The sequence below is a fragment of the Lagopus leucura genome, unplaced genomic scaffold (genome assembly GCF_019238085.1).
Source record: "Lagopus leucura isolate 7727_CA_CO unplaced genomic scaffold, USGS_WTPT01 Super-Scaffold_100001, whole genome shotgun sequence".
NCBI classification, from domain to species: domain Eukaryota; kingdom Metazoa; phylum Chordata; class Aves; order Galliformes; family Phasianidae; genus Lagopus; species Lagopus leucura.
This window is the reverse complement of record NW_024962262.1, coordinates 63,841,385-63,862,088: the sequence shown is the minus strand read 5'-3', so window position 1 is coordinate 63,862,088 and position 20,704 is coordinate 63,841,385. Positions and strand designations below refer to the sequence as shown.

General features: G+C 36.8%; 1 protein-coding gene across 1 annotated transcript in view; it reads right to left on the bottom strand.

The window, feature by feature from the left end:
- IL1RAPL1 (interleukin 1 receptor accessory protein like 1) overlaps positions 1-20,704 on the bottom strand; it is a 596,166-nt gene that overhangs the window by 14,170 nt on the left and 561,292 nt on the right. The window contains exons 6-8 of the mRNA XM_042867960.1: positions 15,013-15,145; positions 13,105-13,250; positions 294-437 (exon numbers count right to left, since the gene is read on the bottom strand). Of these exons, the coding sequence (XP_042723894.1) occupies positions 294-437; positions 13,105-13,250; positions 15,013-15,145 (423 nt within the window). The remainder of the gene's footprint in view (positions 1-293; positions 438-13,104; positions 13,251-15,012; positions 15,146-20,704) is intronic.

The following is a 20,704-nucleotide window of genomic DNA, read 5'->3' as shown; positions in this document are numbered from 1 at the left end:
AGCCTTGAAAAGCCTCAGTGTTGGTAACTTTCATGTGGTGTTGGGAGCATGGAAGCATGGATCTAAAAGACACACGTGTCACCTTGAGAGCCAGAAGGCAGCACAAACACCAGCTGAATAGTCATTGCTGCTAATGTGCTGTATGAGGAATGTGTATTAAAGTCAGTGCCTAATGCAGTGGGAAATAAAAATAGCAGTTGTTAACGCATCTTGAACTGAAATTAAATTTGGGTCTTAATGGAGAGAAATAGGCATATTTAGAAGGTAAGAAACATACTGAAAAGCTGCCTTACCTCCATCTAGTTCTTCAGCTCCAAAATGATTCCTGTAGAAGAGCATAATCTCTATCTTGTAACACTTGTAGATAGTCACTAAACAAACAAGCAGCAGCAGAATAGCACCAAGCCCACCAGCAAGCTCAACTGTATACATCAGCTCTGCAAAGAATTACAAAATACAATAATAGCCACATTCCAAAACAGAAGAGATTAACAGCAGACTTCATATTTAGGTTAATTACTAATATAAAATGAGTGATATTTTATTTTATTTTATTTTATTTTGTTTTATTTTATTTTATTTTATTTTATTTTATTTTATTTTATTTTATTTTATTTTTAAATTTGAAGATCCTGTGAAAAAAAATACCTAGGAATGTGTTTTCTTTATTAACATAATTTTTCCTTTGGTGCAGTATCTAAACTGCTCTTATGTAAAACAACAGATGCTGGAATATGTATGCGAGTATGCATACATACAAGAGAGATTTGATAACCCTCGTCCATCTCTCTCCCTGCAGATACACGACAATTCATTTTATGAACATAAACATTGACGTGCCATTTACAGTGAAAGCAAAAGTGAATTTCTTTTTTGGGGGGGGAGTGGGGAGGGCACGGCATAATGAAAACATATCCCTTCCCTTACTCCACACATAAATAAGAAAAAGCTCAGGTTTTGGATGAATTTCAGTCTACTGGCTAAGATCAAACTAGGGATTTTTTTTTTTTTTCCCAAAAGAAAAACAAGCAAACAAATAAACAGAAAGCAAAGAGAAAAACAGCTTGAGGGATGTGAAGATAAATTATCCTAGGAAATCCAAAACCACACATCTCAGATATCTGCTAAAAGCTTTGACACAGTTTCCCAGTGATCTGCAACTCATCTTTATTCTCTTCTCTTTCCACAAGCAGGGTTGGTTTACGTTTAGCCATTTCAAATCATCCCAATTTGTCAGTTCTGACATCATCATTCAGAACATGGGCACCCCCGGTCCCTTTGCTGCACTCTGGGCTGGAGATTGACATGACTGAGATCATGCCATGTAGCTCTGTTCCTAAGGATGAGGACTCTGGTCAAATGTAGCCACATCTAACAGTAACCTCTTCAGTAGAGTCACTTATCAGGGAATAAGTAATGCATCACCTTCAATTCTTCCAGTCTAAACCATGGCATGCTCAAGGAAACTTAAACAGCTTCATGGCATCCATTTTGTTTTTACTTTGGTTATCAATAGGAAACTGACAACTGGCAACAAACAAAAACTGTGGGAATGTTGTTAGCAGTGTTGTAATTTGAACTAAGTAATACATGGCATCTCTTACAACCTTACAATCTTACAATATTTTTCCAACGCTGCTCAGTGCTAAGGAATGCCAAGAAATCAAATCTTGGAAATCCAAGTCATACAGTTTTGCTTCAGCTCAGCTCCATGTTGCTTTCACATCATCCTCTTCCAGTGGGCAGCATCTGTCTGAACAAAGCACTATAGCCCTGATGTAACCAACTAACAGGTTAAATTTCTATTTATTTATTTATTTATTTATTTATTTATTTATTTATTTAGTGGTTATGTAGACTTGACACAATATGATTCAATTAGAGAAATAAAAGCTTATAGAAAAATGTGAGAATTCCATTCATTTTGACTACATCTATTGAGAATCACACACTTTTTTATTATTTTGAAGTGACTGTAAGATTTCATTGCTCTCTAGAAGACTCTAAAAGTGTAATAAAATAAAATAAAAGAGTATTTATGTCCTGTGTCATTCTTTCCAAAACTGTGCTGGAAACTCCTTTGTGTTAAATAATTTTTAATAGTCTTCTAGTCCAGAGAGGGGAATGTTATTAAAAACAGCCAACAAAAAAATTGTTTGCACAGACAAATAATACAGTATTTTACAACATCAATGGAAATGGAAATTACTCAGGGCTTACTATAGCCTGTTTATCATTTTGTACTACAGGTGTTGCAGCTGTTCAGTAGGGACTAGGAAAAAGGGTTTTTAATGTGTTGGGTTGCTAGGTACCAAATACTCTATTTATGTGCCTGCTGTTATGACTCACTAAAAGAGAGGGGAAACTTTACAGCTGGAAAACAGAAGTTTTTGCTAAATTAATGATTTTGAGATTAGATGAAAAAATAACTGCAAGTAGTTATTCATTCTCTAACCCTGTGCATGAAATCAAATAAATGGACCGCATCAGTTTTGCTATAAGAGAGGCCCTCCCAGGTGCTTTTTTACCCATAAAATAATTCAAGACTATTCTGGTATATTTTCTTTGATAACCTGAACACAGATGAGCCTACCCTAAATTTGCTTGATAAGCAAGCATGAAACAAACTTCTCAATTCACCCTAAAAAGTTTCTAGAAATTTCCTTTTTATCTGCCGCCACCATAGTCATTGATGAGCACAAGAAGGATAAGAAGGGTCTTTCTTAAACAGATTTGTTTGCAAAGTCAGTTTCTTGCTATACCCTTTGTGCACAGAAAGCTGGTATTTTCATCCATGCTGAGCTATGTTTATCAGCACATCCTCGCCCTCTGTCTCGAGTGATGTTTATCAGGCCCTGAGGCAGAGACACAGTAATTAGCCCAGCAGTCTGCTGTATTCTCACATCCCACTGTGCCAATGCCTAAGCCAGCCCCTAAAGGCCCAAAGCTGGTACAGCCCCATCTGCATGGCACTGTGAAGAGCAGCGCAGATTAGCCTGGGCACAGTGCTGCATGCAACTGTGTGCTTTCAAGCCTTGAGCTAGTGTTTCCCCAGGTTGCTAAACTGTACAGGGAAGCTAGCTGTATACGTCAGGATTTTTTTGAAGAGCATCACTGTATGCTACTCGGAATTGAAGGTGTCAGAAGCAGCAGGCTCAGTCCAGCCATTAGTGTTGGCCCCTCGGATGGCTGCCATCATTTCACCTTCCTGTGTCTTGGATTTCCTTGTGTGAAGTGGGAAGGAGTACCTGGACTCCTTCCTGGGAGAGGTTATTCCTGAATGGTGCCTTGTGACGGTGATGTGCATGAGAGCAAGAGCGTAGTAAACATGTCATAGCAAGGACAGAGTGTGAGGCTGCCTTTGTAATAATATGATTTTTTTTTGGTGCTGCCTTATTCTGTCTTTAGCTTTGCAATTTAAGTATGACTGCTACAGCAGGCACTGCACTGCCTTTGATCTGCTTTTCCTGCTTAAACGTAGGTTTCTCGTAGTGGATGGATGCTAAAAAGGTTCAGTTTCTTCTGTGCCTCTTCTGTGGCACAATACCACATCAGAGGGGAGAGACAAAAAGAGCAAACCTTTTAAAACCCATTTAACCTCTGTGTTACGTTGCTCAAATTACAGACCTTGCCCTCCTTAAGGAGCCAAGACTGAATGTAGAAAGTAGTAGAGGAAAATTACTTGGCCAACTCTTAGGGGGACAAGCATTCTGTTAAACACAACAAACGAGTGAGCGCCAAGGAGCTATGTTCAGAAGCACAGCAATCATTTAGTTACAGGCAATTAACAACAGTCCTCTGGTAGCACGGAAACAGTTCTACTCCAAGGGAAAACACATTGATTACTGCTGCAGTCGTAGATTGGTTTCTGAATAAATAGCTTCAATTTAAAATGAGATTTGTTACAAGCAGTTTGACCAATGGCTACAATTTTTTTTCCTTATCAGGAGTCTTTGGCCTGGAAAGCCAAAGAAAGAAACAGCTAATTAAAATAAAGTACGTCCTCTCTAAACATCTGCATGATGCAATGGAAATAAACGTACTCATTTTATACTGATCCTATCCTAATTATCAAGCATATCTTTGATCTTCACCTGAACTTAATTTTTTATAAGCTTCCCTTCTCTCTGTCACATGTGTAATGTACTTATCTTAGTTTACAAGAAAGTAAATAAAAGGGTGCCTTCAATATTCATATATTGTGACTTATACAATGTGCTTCAGAGACCTTACATTTAATGATCTGTGATAATTTAAAATTAATCTTATTCTATTCATTAGTTTGTATACAGCTGAACTACTAAGAAAAATAATTATATTTCAAGCATCCTTTTGGGTGATTTATAACTCTTAGAGGATGCGTGATTTATAGCTGTGTATTCAATTTCTGAAGCTTTTTCAAAATCCAATTACAGTCTATCTAAGGTTTCAATTTTGCAGTCACGCAGATTGCTTAACTTCACAGACTATAAGTAATCCTTCTGAAGTCAATGGGACTATTCACAGAGCTTCAGGTTATCCCACACTTAAATCTTTGTAACTTTGTGCCTAGACTCATTTTCCTTCTCTGCTTGTCTTGGACAATTTCACTTATAAAGCTAAATGCTTGCTTAGATTCAATCTTCAATTTATCTAGATATAGGTTCCAAGACTTCAATTATTAAGTAAACATTGAGATAATGTATATCATTAGGAAGGGGAGCAGTAAAAGATGATGATTTCTAAAACTCTCAGCTATTGTTTTCTGTGAGAGAATGGAAAAAAGGCAGATACTGGTAACCTGGAGAGATGCATCATAAGATGTAGTTTTGACTGCAGAGGTGTGTTTCCAATAAAGGAAGGAGAAGGCCAGGTGATTCATCTGAATCTCATTTCACACATCAGCAGTAAACAGTAGACAGACATGACGAAGAAAGAAACCATACTCACAGTTTGAGAATGGAGAAGAATGCTGTTTTTTCCTTTTTTTAATGTACATATATACATGCATTTGTATTATTATATATATATATTCAACTCCCTACATTTTGAGATTTTTCTTCATTTGTTTCAAAGTACCAAATAAATCTGTTTGTATTTAAGGAAGATTGCTTTATGGATAATGTTGCAAATAACCAACTGACAAATGTAGGACAATAACACTTCTGAAGCCCATAGATTTGGAGTAGCAGACATGAAGTGTTCATTAGCTTGATCATGAAACCATTTCTTAAAAAAAGCATACGCTTACTGCCAGCAAAGGGTCACACAGGACAGTAGATGTCTGCAGAGTTCACTTAAGATGGGTAATTTAAGTTGCAGGTAGTTTTGTGTTTTTGTTTTTTATTTTTTTTATTTTTTATGTTTTTCAGTGCAGTAGCTTCATTTTATCTGTTAGAAATACTGAGTTATCTCACCCTATTTACTAGATCAAAATATAATATAAGCACTGGAATAGGCTCCCCAGGGAGGTGGTTGAGTCACCATCCCTGACTGTGTTTAAAAACCGTTTGGACGTGGTGCTCAGGGATGTGATTTAGCAGAGGGTTGTTAGGGTGGTGTGGTTAGGTTGTGGTTGGACTTGATGATCTTTAATGTCTTTTCCACCCTGAGCGATTCTGTGATTCTATATACTCCCTATTCATATATGTATATATGTATTAGTACCAATCCAAGATTGGAATCTTGTCAACCCATTCACTGGTACAACAGGCAGCATATCCAAGCTGCGGTTCCATTGAATTTCTCAGTGCTACCAAAATACAGAAAATCATGTATGATAATGGTTATTATATTCCTAGCGTTGACATTTTTATTCCTTCTGAGAAGTGTGGTATACATGTTCTCAACAGAAGAATAATTACAGTCTTGAGTATGTTATTCTAAGGAAAGACAAGATTGGAAAAGACATAGATGCTGCAATACCATTGAAGTACACTAGATTTATATACAGAACACTGCATTTTAAAGGCAGTTTATACTTCAAACTGAAGGAAAAAAAAAATCATTGTGATGCTGAATTGAAATAATGTCTAGTTAGTTTACCAAGTAAGCAAATTGTGTATGACTTAAACATTACTGATTAGGACAGCTTTTATTTGCTTATTGCCATACAGAAATCAAACATCCCACTCCATTACTTCTTTTAGATCTGCTGAAAAAAACGAATGTAAGAAGCACTTGGAGGTGCTAAAATGTGAAGAAAATAGAGTACCAAGTTCTAAGGATGCAAAATCATAAAACATGCTGTTTACATTTCTTCCTAAGGATAGCATTAATGAATAATTTACATCTGCGTGGCTTATAAAGCAATCTGTGACATTTTACTTTAAAATATTTTCTTCCTTGTTAATCAAAGTTAGAATTGAAGTTATATATATAGACATTACATAAAAAGAACATATCTCAAAAGTGGAACAAAAGCTGTTTTTAAAAGGAATATCTTAAACGACCGACTTACTTGACAGTTCTTCAGAGAAGAACTGGATTTAGGCACATGCTTGGTAATCTGGCTAATCTTTTCACTGGAGAAGTCTTCAGTTTTAAAAGGATGAGAAAAACCTTGCTGATGAAGAGTTTTATGAATACTATCTGTCCAATACCATTCAAGAGCACTTTGCTAATTTACTGATTTTAGATGAGATACTGAGTGTAAAAAGAGCAGTCATTTTTGGTTAGGCTTGTGGAAAGTAGGCAGGATGTTTTACACTTTTGGCCCAGCATCACGAACTTCTTGAGTGACTGTATCTTTGTACTGCTCAGTAGAAGACATCCTGTAGGTTTCTTCAATGGCCATAGGGGAGGAAATCAATTCCCATCAGATCAAATCAAATTTTGCTTTCAATTCTGAAACAGAGAGGAGCTCATAAGAGCTTTTCCTGCTGTGCAGAGTAAAAGCTGAATGCATTATATGCTGGAAGATACATGTGTGTGAGGTCTTAACAAACCACGTGGATCTGAGTTTCAGAGTAGTTTTGATTCCACTTAGACTTAAGAGTTGTGCTCTTAAAATTCCTGCTTGATATTTTCAAGTAATTAAAGGCAATTAACAGAAGCTGCAATATGAAACTCCTTTCTCTCGTATCTCATATGATATGAGCCATTCAGAAATTTCAGAAGCACCATGAAGCATTATGGCAAAGGGAACTGTAACACAAGGTTTCTTCACAGAGGTCGGAAGAGCTGGTTCTTTTAATTGTCACACATGACTACTACTGTAAGAAACTGTATCTAATGACTGAAATGCTCATGAGATCAAAAATTTACATTATTCAAGATCTTAATTCATAAAACAAATTTACACTACGTTGTGAATGACACAGTAATTTAATGTGCTTGTCAACAATTCCATTACCATTAACAGCTGGAGGAAGAAAAGTCAGAGTTTCCTACTATTCAGAATTTGCTATTAAATTATAAAGGAAACACTAATCCCATGTTTCTATGAGCATAACTTGCTTCCATTTCAAACATGTATTTTCATGGGCAAATTCAAACAGAACAGATCTCTTCCTTGTAACAATTTATTTTGTTTAAATTCCTTGTTTCCATTGAAAAAAAGTAAAAAGCTGCTTTAACCATCCCTGAGTTACTCAACTGCTCAATGAAAGAACGTCATAGATACTCAATGACAGAGGAAAATAAACCCAAAACAGCACTGAAAATTGCACTGAGAAAAAGAGAAGAAAGATAAGAAGACACTGACAAAATCGCATAAGATATATTACCTGTTCCCACGTTTGTTAGCTATTCCAAGAGAAATTTAAGTATATTATTTAGCTTCTAAAAATATAACTAAAATAAACATTATGATAATATAGAATTCGAGATTATTTTTGCTTCAGAATTTTAGTTGCAAGTATGCAAAAAAAATTTTTCAAAAAAGTAATCACAAAATAAAACAATAATCTTGATTTCCAGCTGAATTTATAATTAAATGAGACCAGAAGGGATTTCATCCAGCATAAAAGTCATACTTTGTATGACATAATACTGTAGAAGAACATTCTTTCTCATTATGCATTACGTTTTTATTTGTTACATGAGGGTTTGTCTTCTTGAATTAAAAGCCTGTGAAAAAATAGAATTACAGTGTATCACAGAATCACAGTATCCTTAGAGTTGGAAGGGACCTTTAAAGGTCATCTAGTCCAGCTCCCCTGCAATGAACAGGGACGCCACAGCTAGATCATGTTGCCCAGGGACTCGTTCAGCTTCACCTTCAAAGTCTCTGGGGACAGGGCATCAACCACATCTTTGAGCAATTTATTCCAGTGTCTTGCCACCCTCATTGTAAAATATTTTTTCCTTGTATCCAACTTAAATCTCCACTCTTTTAGTTTGAAACCATTTCCCCCTCTCATATCACGACAGCCTCTGCTAAAGAGTCTGTCCCCTTCTCTTTTTCTTGCAGCCTCCATTTAGATACTGAAAGGCCACTACCGTATCATCTTGGAGCCTTCTCTGCTCTAGGCTGAACAGCCCCAGTTCTCTCAGTCTCATGAGAAGTGCTCCATCCATTGGATTATTTGTGTGATCCCCCTCTGGATGCACTCCAACAGGTCTATGTTTCTCCTGTAGTGAGGGTTACACATCTCCACAGTACTCCAGAGGTGGAGTCCTCACTATAGGAGAGACATAGACCTATGATTCACTCCTTACATCACTTGCAGTATGTTGTCTGTCATTAATAAATTTGTACTTAGAAGCTGTCAGTATTATTCTCAAAATTAATTTCTGCTAGTTTTCTCTACCTTGTTGAAGATTGACCTGTAAATGCTCCATGATAGCTATCATCACAAAGTAATAAAATCAGTCTTGGATCTCAACAAGTGGATTTTTCTGCTCACAAAAAATAGAAAATAACTTGATTACTTTAAAGTTGATAGAAAGAAATTTGGTCAGCAGTTGCAGAAAGAGAATGAAAGTTAGATCTCTTGGGTGTTGGTCCTTCTCTATTGACATTACTACACTTAAAATGCTTTGCTTCCTCTCCTCCGGCTCTATGTTAAATGCTCCCTATACACAGAATTTGAAGAAAGTCCAGTGTCTAAAACTGATTAGCCAGCTGCACAAAATCATTGATCATAGGTTTTATCCTGTGGCAGTCAGAATGTAATAGAAGATCAGGAGAAAACCAGGGTTACACAGCCAGAGATGCAGAGTGCCAGTACCTGGGCTCAGAGAGCCCAGATCACCTCTGGGGCCAGATTCCTAACCTGGGGTAGATTTTCCTGCACCTCTCTATGAGCTTTCTCTTAGAACATGAGAGGCTCAGAATTTTTATTCCAGGGTTGAATCAGGGAGAAAGTAGAAGCCCCCTCACTTGGCTGCATGCTCTGGGTGCTGGTGTGCGAAGGGAACACCATGAGCTTGTGTGTTAGGTAAATGGCTCCCTGTTGGACTGACTGGCATGAATGGTAAGAAGGATTCAAGCAGGACGTTCCCAGGGATTTAGACTTTCAATCACTTGCCCTTTCAGGATGTGTAATTGTAGGCATATCCAAAAGCTCAAGCTGGAATTTCAAGGTTGTAGAGAATCACAGAATTGTTTGAGTTGGAAGGGACCCTTAAAAGCCATCCAGTCCAACTTCCCTGCAATAAACATGGATACCACAGCTAGATCAGGTTGCTCAGAGCTATTGCAACAGACTCTGCTCAAGAGTCTGCCCCCTTCTTTCTTACAGCCCCCCCTTAGATACTGAAAAGCAGCTTCAGGTCTCCTCAGGACCTTCTCATCTCCGGGCTGAACAGTCTCAGCTCTCTCAGCTTGTCCTCATAGGAGACTTGTTCCATCCCTTTGTTCAATTTGTGGCCCTCCTCTGAACATGCTCCACCAAGTCTGTGTCTCTCCTGCACTGAGGACTCTACATCTGGCTGCAGTACTCCAGGTGAGACCTCACCAGTGCAGAGTAGAGGGGCAGGATCACCTCCCTCAACCTAATGGCTGTGCTTCTTTTGATGCAGACCAGGATATTATTCCTGCTTCCTGCTTTCTTGCTCCTATTGATCTGAGTGATAATGTGCCACATATGATATATGAGTGACTATAAAATTTTCTTCAGGTAAATAGTGAACATTTGAGATTTAGCATTTCTGTTTTCTTACACTGGTTTAATAAAAAAAAAAAAAAAGAAGCAAGATCTATAACTAGAAAACCATGTAAAACTAATAACTTGCTGTTTAGAAAGCCAGTTTGCCTTATTTCAGGCCTCCATTGTTCTATGTGAGTAAATAATCAGAAATTAATAAAAAGCTAAATAATTCCTAGCAGAGACTAAATGTGGATCTAAACAGGAAACCTAAAACAAAGTGTTGTCATGGTGATATGCAGGAGACTAAGCAAGCAGTACAAAGCTCCTCTTCCAAGGAAACCTGAGAGACGAGCTTGCATTTCTGTCTGTCATGGTTAATTTATCATTTCACCAAAACAGTTGTCAACATACAAATTATATTGAAGGCTTATAACAGGTGTCTTTTGTTTTTTATGGGCACAACAGATTTTGATTCTAAATCACAATTTCAGATTTAGCCTTACTTAATCTTTTTGAGGAGCTTTTGCTATTTTTACATTTTACTATTTAAAAGGGCAATTAAATATTGAGATTACTTCCTCTTCAGTATGTCATCATGAGGCCACATACTGTAATGAGTTTCACATACTGATTTCTCTGAAAGGGGAATGAAGGAAAGTAGGACCCTTGCAAAATTTATGCATGCACACTTTAGATTTAGATAGATTTAAAAGCTGGCGGTCACATAACAAAAATGGCTTATGTGCCATGTCACTCTTGGTGTTATTGCTTGTATGGAAGGGAAAATAGGAACTAAACATCAACAAATGACTTAATATGTGTCAGTTAGTTAATTATTGGTTTTAAAGTAATTAAAGCCTTAAAATTCTGTCTTCAGCACTTCATGTAATCACTTTGCTATTAAAGAAGGACAACACATTTGATCTGAGTGGGTTTCTGTTTTATTTACTTTTAGATTTTTGCTCTGAAATAGGTGTCTGTGGCCACCAACTTGTATACTTTAAAGTTCCAATTACTTAAGTTAATTTTCCATTTCAGTCCATCTGAGAAAATATGCCAAATGCCTATCTAAGTGGAACATCTAGTAATTACACCCACATCTCCTGAGAATCATTGAGAAAAGTTCATAAAAATAGCCATGAATTATTTCTTTTCAGTTCACTGGGGGTACAGAAAAGTCCATCTGCTTAAACAAACGAATCACACCATCGTGGGTTGTGGCTTCCTGTTAAACTCTGACAGATTTTGCATGTTGCAGGGTTAGAAGTAAAGAAGACATCATTGCTGTGATATAAATTGAGATGCCATAAGTATTTCAATACCATAGTATGAACCTAGTGTGCTTACCTGTACAGTCTAAAAAAAAGCACAGTAATGAAAGCAAAGTATGGACACTCCTTGCTGTCTTAAACCAGTAGGATGAAGTGTGATGCATCAAGCCTAGGCATGTGAAGCACCTTATGGGAAGTAAAGTGAAGAAATAGAATCTAGGAACCTTGCTTTGTGAGAGACCCTCCACCTCTCTGTAATTATCTTCATACAAGATCTCTGTGGACATCAGGCTGACATCATGGAATGTGAGCGGTGAGTAAAATTAGGAAGATCTTTAGGTATTTCCGTCTTCACTTCAGAAACACTGGTGCTATGCAAATGTTATAAGGAAAGGATCCACAGTCAGACTACTAGGTACTCTGACAGGCTGGACTGCAGACAGCGAAGTGGATTGAAAACTGACTAAGCACAGGGGTCAATTGGTGCGAAGTCTAGTGAGAGACCAGTAACTAGTGGCATACCACAGGGGTCAATACTGGGTCCAGTCCTGTTTGACATCTTTTCTGAGGATAAAAGTGAAGGGGACAGAGTGTTTCCACAGCAAGTTTGCAGATGACAAAAAACTAGAAGGAGTGACTGATATGTCAGAAGGTTGTGCTTCCATCCAGAGGGAGCAGGAGAGGCTGGAGAAATGTGTTGACAGCAAACTGGAGGAACAAGTCTGGGGACTGGTACAAGCTGGGGGCCACCTTGTGTGAAAACATCTAAAGAAAAAAGAATTTGGAGGTACTGATGGGCACCAGGCTGAACACGATGTAGCAATGCGCCCTTGCAGCAAAGATAGCTAATTGTGTTCTTGACTGTATTACACAAATTACTGTCAAGCGGTGGGGCAAAGTGATCTTTCCTTTCTACTCAGTGAAACTGTTCCAGTTCTAGGATCAAAAGTACAAGAGATATATTGGAGCATCCACTGCAAAGAGCCAGGGAAATGACGAAGGGTCTCTGGAGCATCCCTCCTGTGAGGAAAGGCTGGGACTGTTCAGCCTGGAGGACATGAGGCTTAGCGGAACCAGCAATATGTATAAATACCTGATAGGGAAGGTGCAAAAAGGACAGAGCCAGACTCTTCTCAGTGGTGTCCAGAGACAGGACAAGAGGCAATTGGCTCAAAATGGAATGCAGGACACTCTGTCTGAACTTCAGAAAGTTTACTGTGCAGGTAACAGAGCCCTGACACAGGCTGCCCAGGCAGGCTGTGCCTCCTGGAGATCTTCAGAAGACACTTAGGCATAGTCCTGGGCAGTCTGCTTGGGTAGGGATTGGGTTAGGTTGCCTGAGGCCCATTCCAACCTCAACCACACTGGGATTCTATGAGGTGACTACATTGCTATGTATATTATTCTATTATGTGTCTGCATTGATAGAAATAGAATTTATTTGTCGCTGGCTTTTTTTTTTTTTTAATATTTGATTTTATTTTTTAGAGAAAATGATTCTGGTTTTATTAACTTTAACTTCCTACTATTTTTTTTTCTCTACTGAGTCTTCATTAGTTTTAAAGTTCATGAATTATTAAATGCATCCGTGAAAGAAATATAATTAAAAGGTGCTATTATGTTTATGCTAGTGACAGCCCGAATTAACAGCAACCTTTCTGTTTTATTTTGAAAGTTATATGAATGCCTGGGGAAAACAATCATTACCTATTAATATCTCAGGAAAACAAAATTAACATTTTTGTCAAAAGGAAGTTTTACACACACAGTCAGGTTCCCCCTACAATGTATCATTTAATGGGAAGAAGATTTATATTTACCCCTTTTATGTAGGAGAATACTGGCGTGCCGGCGTCCGTTTCCATTCTCAACATAGCATGAGTAATTGCCGAGGTCTCCTTCCTCCACAGAATTGAGAATCAATGAGATAGAAACTTCCTGTTCCCCAAGATGTTCCTTGAGAACCCTAATAAAAAAAAATCATGTCTGCTCTTCTGCTTGTGTCACAGTATAGGAATAGATAACAATGACATAATAGTGCTACTTAGAATTCTCAGCTCTCAGGCTTCAAATTTAGCTATGGTTTTATGAAATCCTAATTAAATTATATCATGCCTTTTTCTCATTCACTTCTAATGAAGAGGTTTAGTTTTGTAGATATTAATGAGAGTTTCAGTTAATTGTATTTAAACACGATGATGCACACACTGATAACACATTATTGCACACTCTGATGGAGACCCTGATCAGTAGTTTGTAGAGTCTTGAAATGTTAGAACAGAAAAAGTGAATACAGTTATTTTCAGGTTTAGAGTGATGCTAGTAGTCTTGACCAACACACAGTTTGTATACTGAAAAGTATATTACTTCAATGTATTATAAAATTTAGTATTGTAAGTAAGTCAGTAAAATAAGCTAGAATGCCAGATGCCACTCATTCATACAGACAACAATGAAAAGCAAAGACCAGCATAACTTTCTACTTGTCTTCCTGTTGCTTTCCCCCTTATCAAGCCTAACAGCGGCTTTAGAAATCTGGAAAAGCAAATGAGAAACTTCTACACACTTCTCCCTTACTTCACACCTGACAAAATATGTGGAAGCCAGTCTTCTGGGTCCTCAGTCCACAAAAGAAAAAAGTGGTAATAAGGTTTTTTGTCTTTTTTTGTTAGCTTTCAAAATGCCACATCTGCTTGAAAGGCTTATGAATATTTTTACATAAGAAATGCAGCTAATCTAGTTGTCTTGTGCTATTTAGTGCATTGATCTTGAAATTTATAGAATAAAATTGACGTACACTGATGAAATATATCTCAGTATACAAAAACAAAAGACCCTGAACATCTATGTGGCTATGTGTATACTATGAAGTAATAAACTCTCATGTATGAGTTCAGGTAAAAATAAGCTCATAGTTCTATTATAGACAATTATTGTGAATATAATACACCTGTGATTATTTAACTTCCTTGATAGTACACAATTAGATTTTCCAACATTTCTGTGTTTATCCATGATGTACAAAGACAGTCATATACACACACACAATTATAAATGAAAACAGAATCTCTTTAGATCCAAGTAATTACATTATACTGGAGTTGGGAAGCTATGTCAAGTATGTTATTCACTGTACAAACCCATTTTTTTTTCTCAGTATCCAAATGAGATAACACTTTTAGAAACAGGAAAAGTACATGACGTGAATCACCAGATTCTTTCTATAACAAATATTTCAGCAGCTATAACCAGCCCACATAACAGGAGGTTTAGATCTCACAGGCCAAATAACATCCCAGGAAACTCAGTTCTTTCTTTGAAGAAGAACAGTCAAAATATTCAGAAAGAGAAGTCAGACTTCAGCATTTATTTAAGAACTTGAATTTTAAAATACTTATTTTGACCTACTTTTCTTGGTATATTTACTTTATTTTTTTTCAGTAACCAGTGCTAATGTTTAGTAACTTAGTGCTACTGGTTTCGGTAGTTTTCCACAGTTTGGAAAAGTCATTATGACACTAAATGAGCTTTTGCAGCTCTCTTTGCATCAGGTCTTGCTATATTTTTCCATTCTCTACAAATGAAATTGAAAAAATTTAAGTGAACATTGTAAAAAAGGGACCGAACCCCAAATGTTCCTGAATTAATCTATAGTAATTACTACATTAACTGTCAAAAAAGATATTGACTAAGAGACTATATATATGTATATATATATTTTTTTTTACCTGATATCACTTTCCCAGACTCGACTATCGTCCAAATCTTCAATAAACTTCTCCCCTTTCATCCAGTAGATTAAAGGACTGACATCTCCACTATATCCAAAGAAAGCTCGGCAGGTTAGATTAGCAGAACCCCCTGTTAAAAAGAAAGAAGGAAAATATGTTATTTCAGAATTTACAAAAAAGATTCATGTTTGAATCAGTAGCTGTTTTAAACAATGTACATCTGTAAACACCCTCAACTTCCAATCATTGCTGGAAATGTCCAAACATATCTACTTTACTTGCAGATGGCTTTCATTGTATTTCCTGAAAATAAAGACAATAAAATTGAGTTTAAATGTTGCATAAGAACAGGATTCAACTTTGTATGCTTTCTCAAATCTCTTAAAATTTTTGAACTTTTTTTTTTTTTTTTTTTTTTTTTAATATGGAAACAAATTCAGGATGCTGTATAACAGGAAGATGAGTAATTATTAAATATGTCTTATCTGAAATGATTTATGATTTTCAATGAAAGAATCTGACTCCTCTAACAGGCTTGAATTCTCATTTCCACACCACAAACGGTGCAGAATCGCATTAGAAATTGAGCTGCTTTTAATCATTTTAATAAAGCTTACCTACAGTTGATACAACAATATGTCATTTGTCAGCAATGCCTACTAAGGAGACAGGAGTATACCAGTACTTGAAAACAGGAGAAGGTCTCACTCATAATCAAAAAGTTTGAACCCGCATCTCTGGTTAAGGAGACAATTTCATGTCATTCAGAGCAAAGAGAAAATAAGCTAAAGATCTTTGAAGAGAGGGCAAAAACTCTTTTAAATATATTTTCTCTGCTCCTTGGAGTAGTGCACAGGACTGTTCTTTGCAAAATCATCTTCTTACAACATCACCTCCTGAATGGTCAGTACACCTTCCTAGAAACCAATCTCCTTGATCACTATACAGGGAGAGCTCAGAAAGTGCCATCTGAAAGATGGATCTCACTGGAGAGATTTTGGCGATTCTGAAGCCATTTGCAGGGAATGAGATGGTCATTATGACACCAATTAATGAGAGTCAAGGGCATGAAAAATGGGATGTGATAAACTTCCTGACTGTTCCCAGGACATTTGAGTAGATGCAAACTTGCTTTCTCAGAGCGAATGCACAATATATATAAACTAACTGTAACACACAGATATGTGGAAATGAAAAAACAAAACCATGAGGGATTATGAATACATTGGCTACAGTCATCCAGTCTAGCATATGTTCAAGGCTGTGAAATGCCTAGTAATCACAGCTCATAGCAAGGTTCTGTGATAAATGGATAACCCCTATGCTGACATCACTGTCAGAAGGAAGAGCGCTAACTCATCACTGCCACTTCTTGGGTTTTTTTCTGCAGCTTTCCTACCAAATCAGGGTATGGCTGAAAATTTTTGGCTCTTAGGAGCTGGTAAGATGACAGCTGTTGGAACTGTGGCTTCTGGACAATTTATCCAGCATTCACAGAGATTAGGCACCATGGGTTCTGAACCATCAAATCTCTCTGGGCTCTTGCAGCTAATAGGCACCCAGTAAGCTGCTTTATACACTGTGGAGGCCTCTAAGACTAACAGGCAAATACTAACATACATATGTTGCATTTTTTTTTTTCTTTCTCTTAAAAAGCATATATATATATTGAGGGGAGAAATGTAAAACAAAACAAAACAAAACAAAACAACAAAACAATAAAAACAACCAAACAACCTCTGTAAGATAATAGACTTTCTTAAATTCTTAAAGAACTTTTCCCCCTAAATAAAATATTTGAACACCTTTTTAAACACAAAATCCAAAGTTTCCTTTCAACATGAAATATTTCACCTGAGAAATAGATTGGGAAGGATGTACTGCCTCTTAATAGCACTGTGTAAATTACAGTTGCTGAGCAAAGGCCATTAACGTGCCAGGTGTTCAGCTATAAATTACCTATACAGTCTACTTTGACCAATCTTCACACAAAGCCAGTGGGAAGTTCATTAGTAGGTCATCAAGAAAGATTCAGTGATCATCTAATGACCAGCTGTGACCATTAATGAGGAGGTCTGTACTCTTGAGCTTACAGCTCTTAGCAGAAGGCAGGGGAGCTTACTTGCTAGAGCAGAGATGCTTACAGCTGTAGGTGCATGTATGTAATGAATAAAGATTTCCTGAAGAGCAATATTATATGCAGATCTTGATCCCTACTCCAGGGCCATTCCCACATGTATGCTAAGGCTTCATTTCTCAGTAGAAGCACACCTTTGAAGTGAACAGTCAGAAGAAAAACAGTTTAGAATGTAGTTTGGCTGTTCTATATGGGCAGTCTATTTATGAGAAGTCTGCAGATTTTTAGAAAGTGGTTAAAATTAAAGTAAATAAATACAATAGCTACTTTGTTTTGTGTTTAAGCTAGTGTACAAAACAACCTGCCAGCCGTTTTGTAGGTATCATTTGCAATTTACACCAAACAACTATTTTCCTCTGTGTTTTCCATGCTGAAAAAATCATAGGAATGTGCTGAGAACTGTAAATGCTCATTGAGTGGGTATGACTAAGTGAGTATTGAGTGGGTATGCTTTTTATGCCATTAATTTAAATTTTCCTGTAAATGCTGGATTATTACAGTTTAATAGTTCACCTCTGAAGGGATTTAAATGCAAGTTTTAAATGAACTACTGGGGAAATCCATATCTATCATCTTTGTGGTGAGATGCTGTAAAATCTTAAGAATGTTCTGCTTAATCTGGATCTTTGTTAAGTTTGTTATTATTATTTATTTAATTTTAACAGACTGAAGTCAAGAGTCATGAGATTGGAGTCGTTAGATGAAACTTAAATTCATTCATTTATTAAAACAGTCAAGAAAGGATAAATAGGAAAAGACACTTTGGAGCTTTTCAGCATAGCTCCATTGCTTTGACCTTGAAAGAGAACCATAAAGACATGTTAAATGACACCTAAAAAGTGAGCTTCAATTAAGTATTTCTCCATCATCCTTATTTCTGAAAATTTGAGTTGATTTTTGTAAAAACTGGAATAAACATCGCTAAATATTACTGCTGTTTCTTATGATAAATTTGCACTGTCAACTCTAGCTTGATGAGTTCAAACTAAATTAACCCAAAGGTCTTTGCTATTTTAACTAGAAATAGTTTTTGTTGCACAGACTCCTTTTAAGTAGACTGAAATGTGAGGAAGTACAACATGTACTTTCTTGCAGCAAACAAATGCATACAGCAGATTAACATGCTGGTTTGTGCCCATTTTTGCTAATAGGCAACATCTGGGACGCTTTGTAAACTTCTGCTTTGGGAACCTCTGTCCAGGAGAGGGCACTGCCTAACTTCTAAACTTTTTTTTTTTTTAATCAAAACAAATTCTTATTGTATAAGCTCTAATTAAAAACACTGGCTTGCTAAGAACCTGCTAGTTGTAATTAGCAAAAAGAGAATATTTTGTGGTTGGTGAAATGTCATCTTGTATGGGCAGTTTGAATTGCTCTCTTAATCATCGAGTTATCATACACTGTGATGACGCCAGTTCCAACTTCAGATTCAACAGATTCTTCATGGGAAATGCAATGATTTTGTGAGAAGCAGTGATAATTATCAGACACCTTCCTCAACCTCTTTCTAAATGAATTCTTAAAGATGTGTTAAAGGAGTGAATTCAGAGCCATGAACAACATCTAGAAATGCTGAGGGCTGAGAGAGGGGAAATGTTGTGTGCTTAAATATGGGACTTCTTTTTATTGTACATTGTAAAGCAATTATAGCACTTATGCACAGGCGATACCTACACACTTACAAGCATGCCATGTATTTGTAATATTGACTCTTCAAAATGAAATTGTAGAAGGCCAAGGCAGATGGAATCAAAATCTCTCACACACAAATAAGATTCTTTCCATTCATTTCAGAGGAAAAAGTACTGATTAAATATCTTCAGCCTTCCAGGTGGAGGGATGCAAAAAATTACTAAATTCCTAGGTCTGATGGAGAAGCAAATACTTCTAACAAAGTCAATGACCCACTTAGATTGCCAGTGTTATCTGCCAAGCCCAGCAGGCAGGTAGGTAGGTAGAACATGTTCGTGTTTTCAAGGAAGTTTCACATCCTAAGGCAGTTTCTCAAAGCCTTGTTATAAACATGACTAAAAAGGAAATAGAAGAAAAATAAGTATACATACAGCTTTCAACCATGATACTTGATCATGTGGGACCTGCAAATCTTCCCTTAGAGCAGGGTGATCTGCAGGGATTCCTCTAGAGTCCTTCCTTGCCTACACAAATCATCACTTGCTGCTATGCTGCCCACTGGTTCACATGACTATTTTTGTATCTTGATAACTTGTACCCTTTTACCAGATTGTAACTGTCTTATTATATCTTTCACATAGTGGGTTAGGCCAAGTTTTAAAATAAAATAAAATATTGTTTTCTGAAATGTAACTGCAAACTGGGAACTAATAAATTCCAATCTTCTCACTGAGTGGTATGTTGTGATGTCTTTGGCAAGTCATCATGTCTTACATCTATACAATTGCAAAGACACAACGTGCAATTTTCCTCTGCTTAGAATTCAGTGGATGTAGATTTGGAAAAGGCTGGGTATTATCATTGCACTGAATACTATCATACAAGTGTGATACAAACTGGCTGAATGTGATTACTGAGCTATATTTCTTCATTAATAAACTTGTCTCTATTCTGCTATGCCACTAAGCAGAAAGTTGATTGCATGAGACTTACATATTGAATGAGTTCCTCAGGCCACAAATGTGTAAATTCGGAGTACACACAACCAGTCCTCCAAAATAAAATAAAAAATCAAAAATCTGAAGGTTTGCAGCAAGATCAGAGAGAGACTGTAGCTTTTGAACATTTTCTGAATTTGTAGATATCACTACTTATTAAAAAGGTTAAAAATTACTTCTTGAATTTCTGATTTTTTAGTTTTTTTTTTTAAAGTTTTTGTCTTGCTCATTAGAGGTTTTTCTGTTTGTTTGTTTGCTTGGTTGTTTTTTTTTTTACATAGAAACTAGCTCTCATTCAGCAATAGGGCCAGACTAATTTGCCCATGTGCAGTCACTCACTGTCACATGAAAAGCCTTGTACTGCACAGGGCTTCCAGCTGCTGAATTACAGTTCAACAGTACAGAAATCAATGTAGGTGTCTGTATGTCATTCCTTACATATTGCCTGCCAGCCCTGAGCTGTTTGAGTCTGTAGTTAATAAGGTGCTATACTGAAATATACATGGTTAGATCTAATATTAACCTTAAAGTATTAAACTTTTCTGATGGACTGCATCATAGTTTGTGAAGGAAAAGAAATTCAAATCCCTTTTGCTTGGAATGGAATCTTTAGCAGCAGGACTGCTATAGACAGTCAATGAGAATAGTGATTGCTACAGCAGACTGCAGAAAAATAAGTGATCTATGGGACTCTGGACTTAAAATGCACAGGACATTTCTCAGATATGTACATTGTCTCACTAACCTTCATTTCACATGAAGAAACAAAACCCCTGAACCAATAATCTTGATTTTCCTAACAGCAGGCCTTCCCTTGTGATAGATGGTAATGTCAGACTGATAAATTAGCTGTTCAGTAAGAATTTTTCATAATTTTCTCTTCAGAAGTAGTGTGTGGAATGGGAGACAACTATAACAAGCA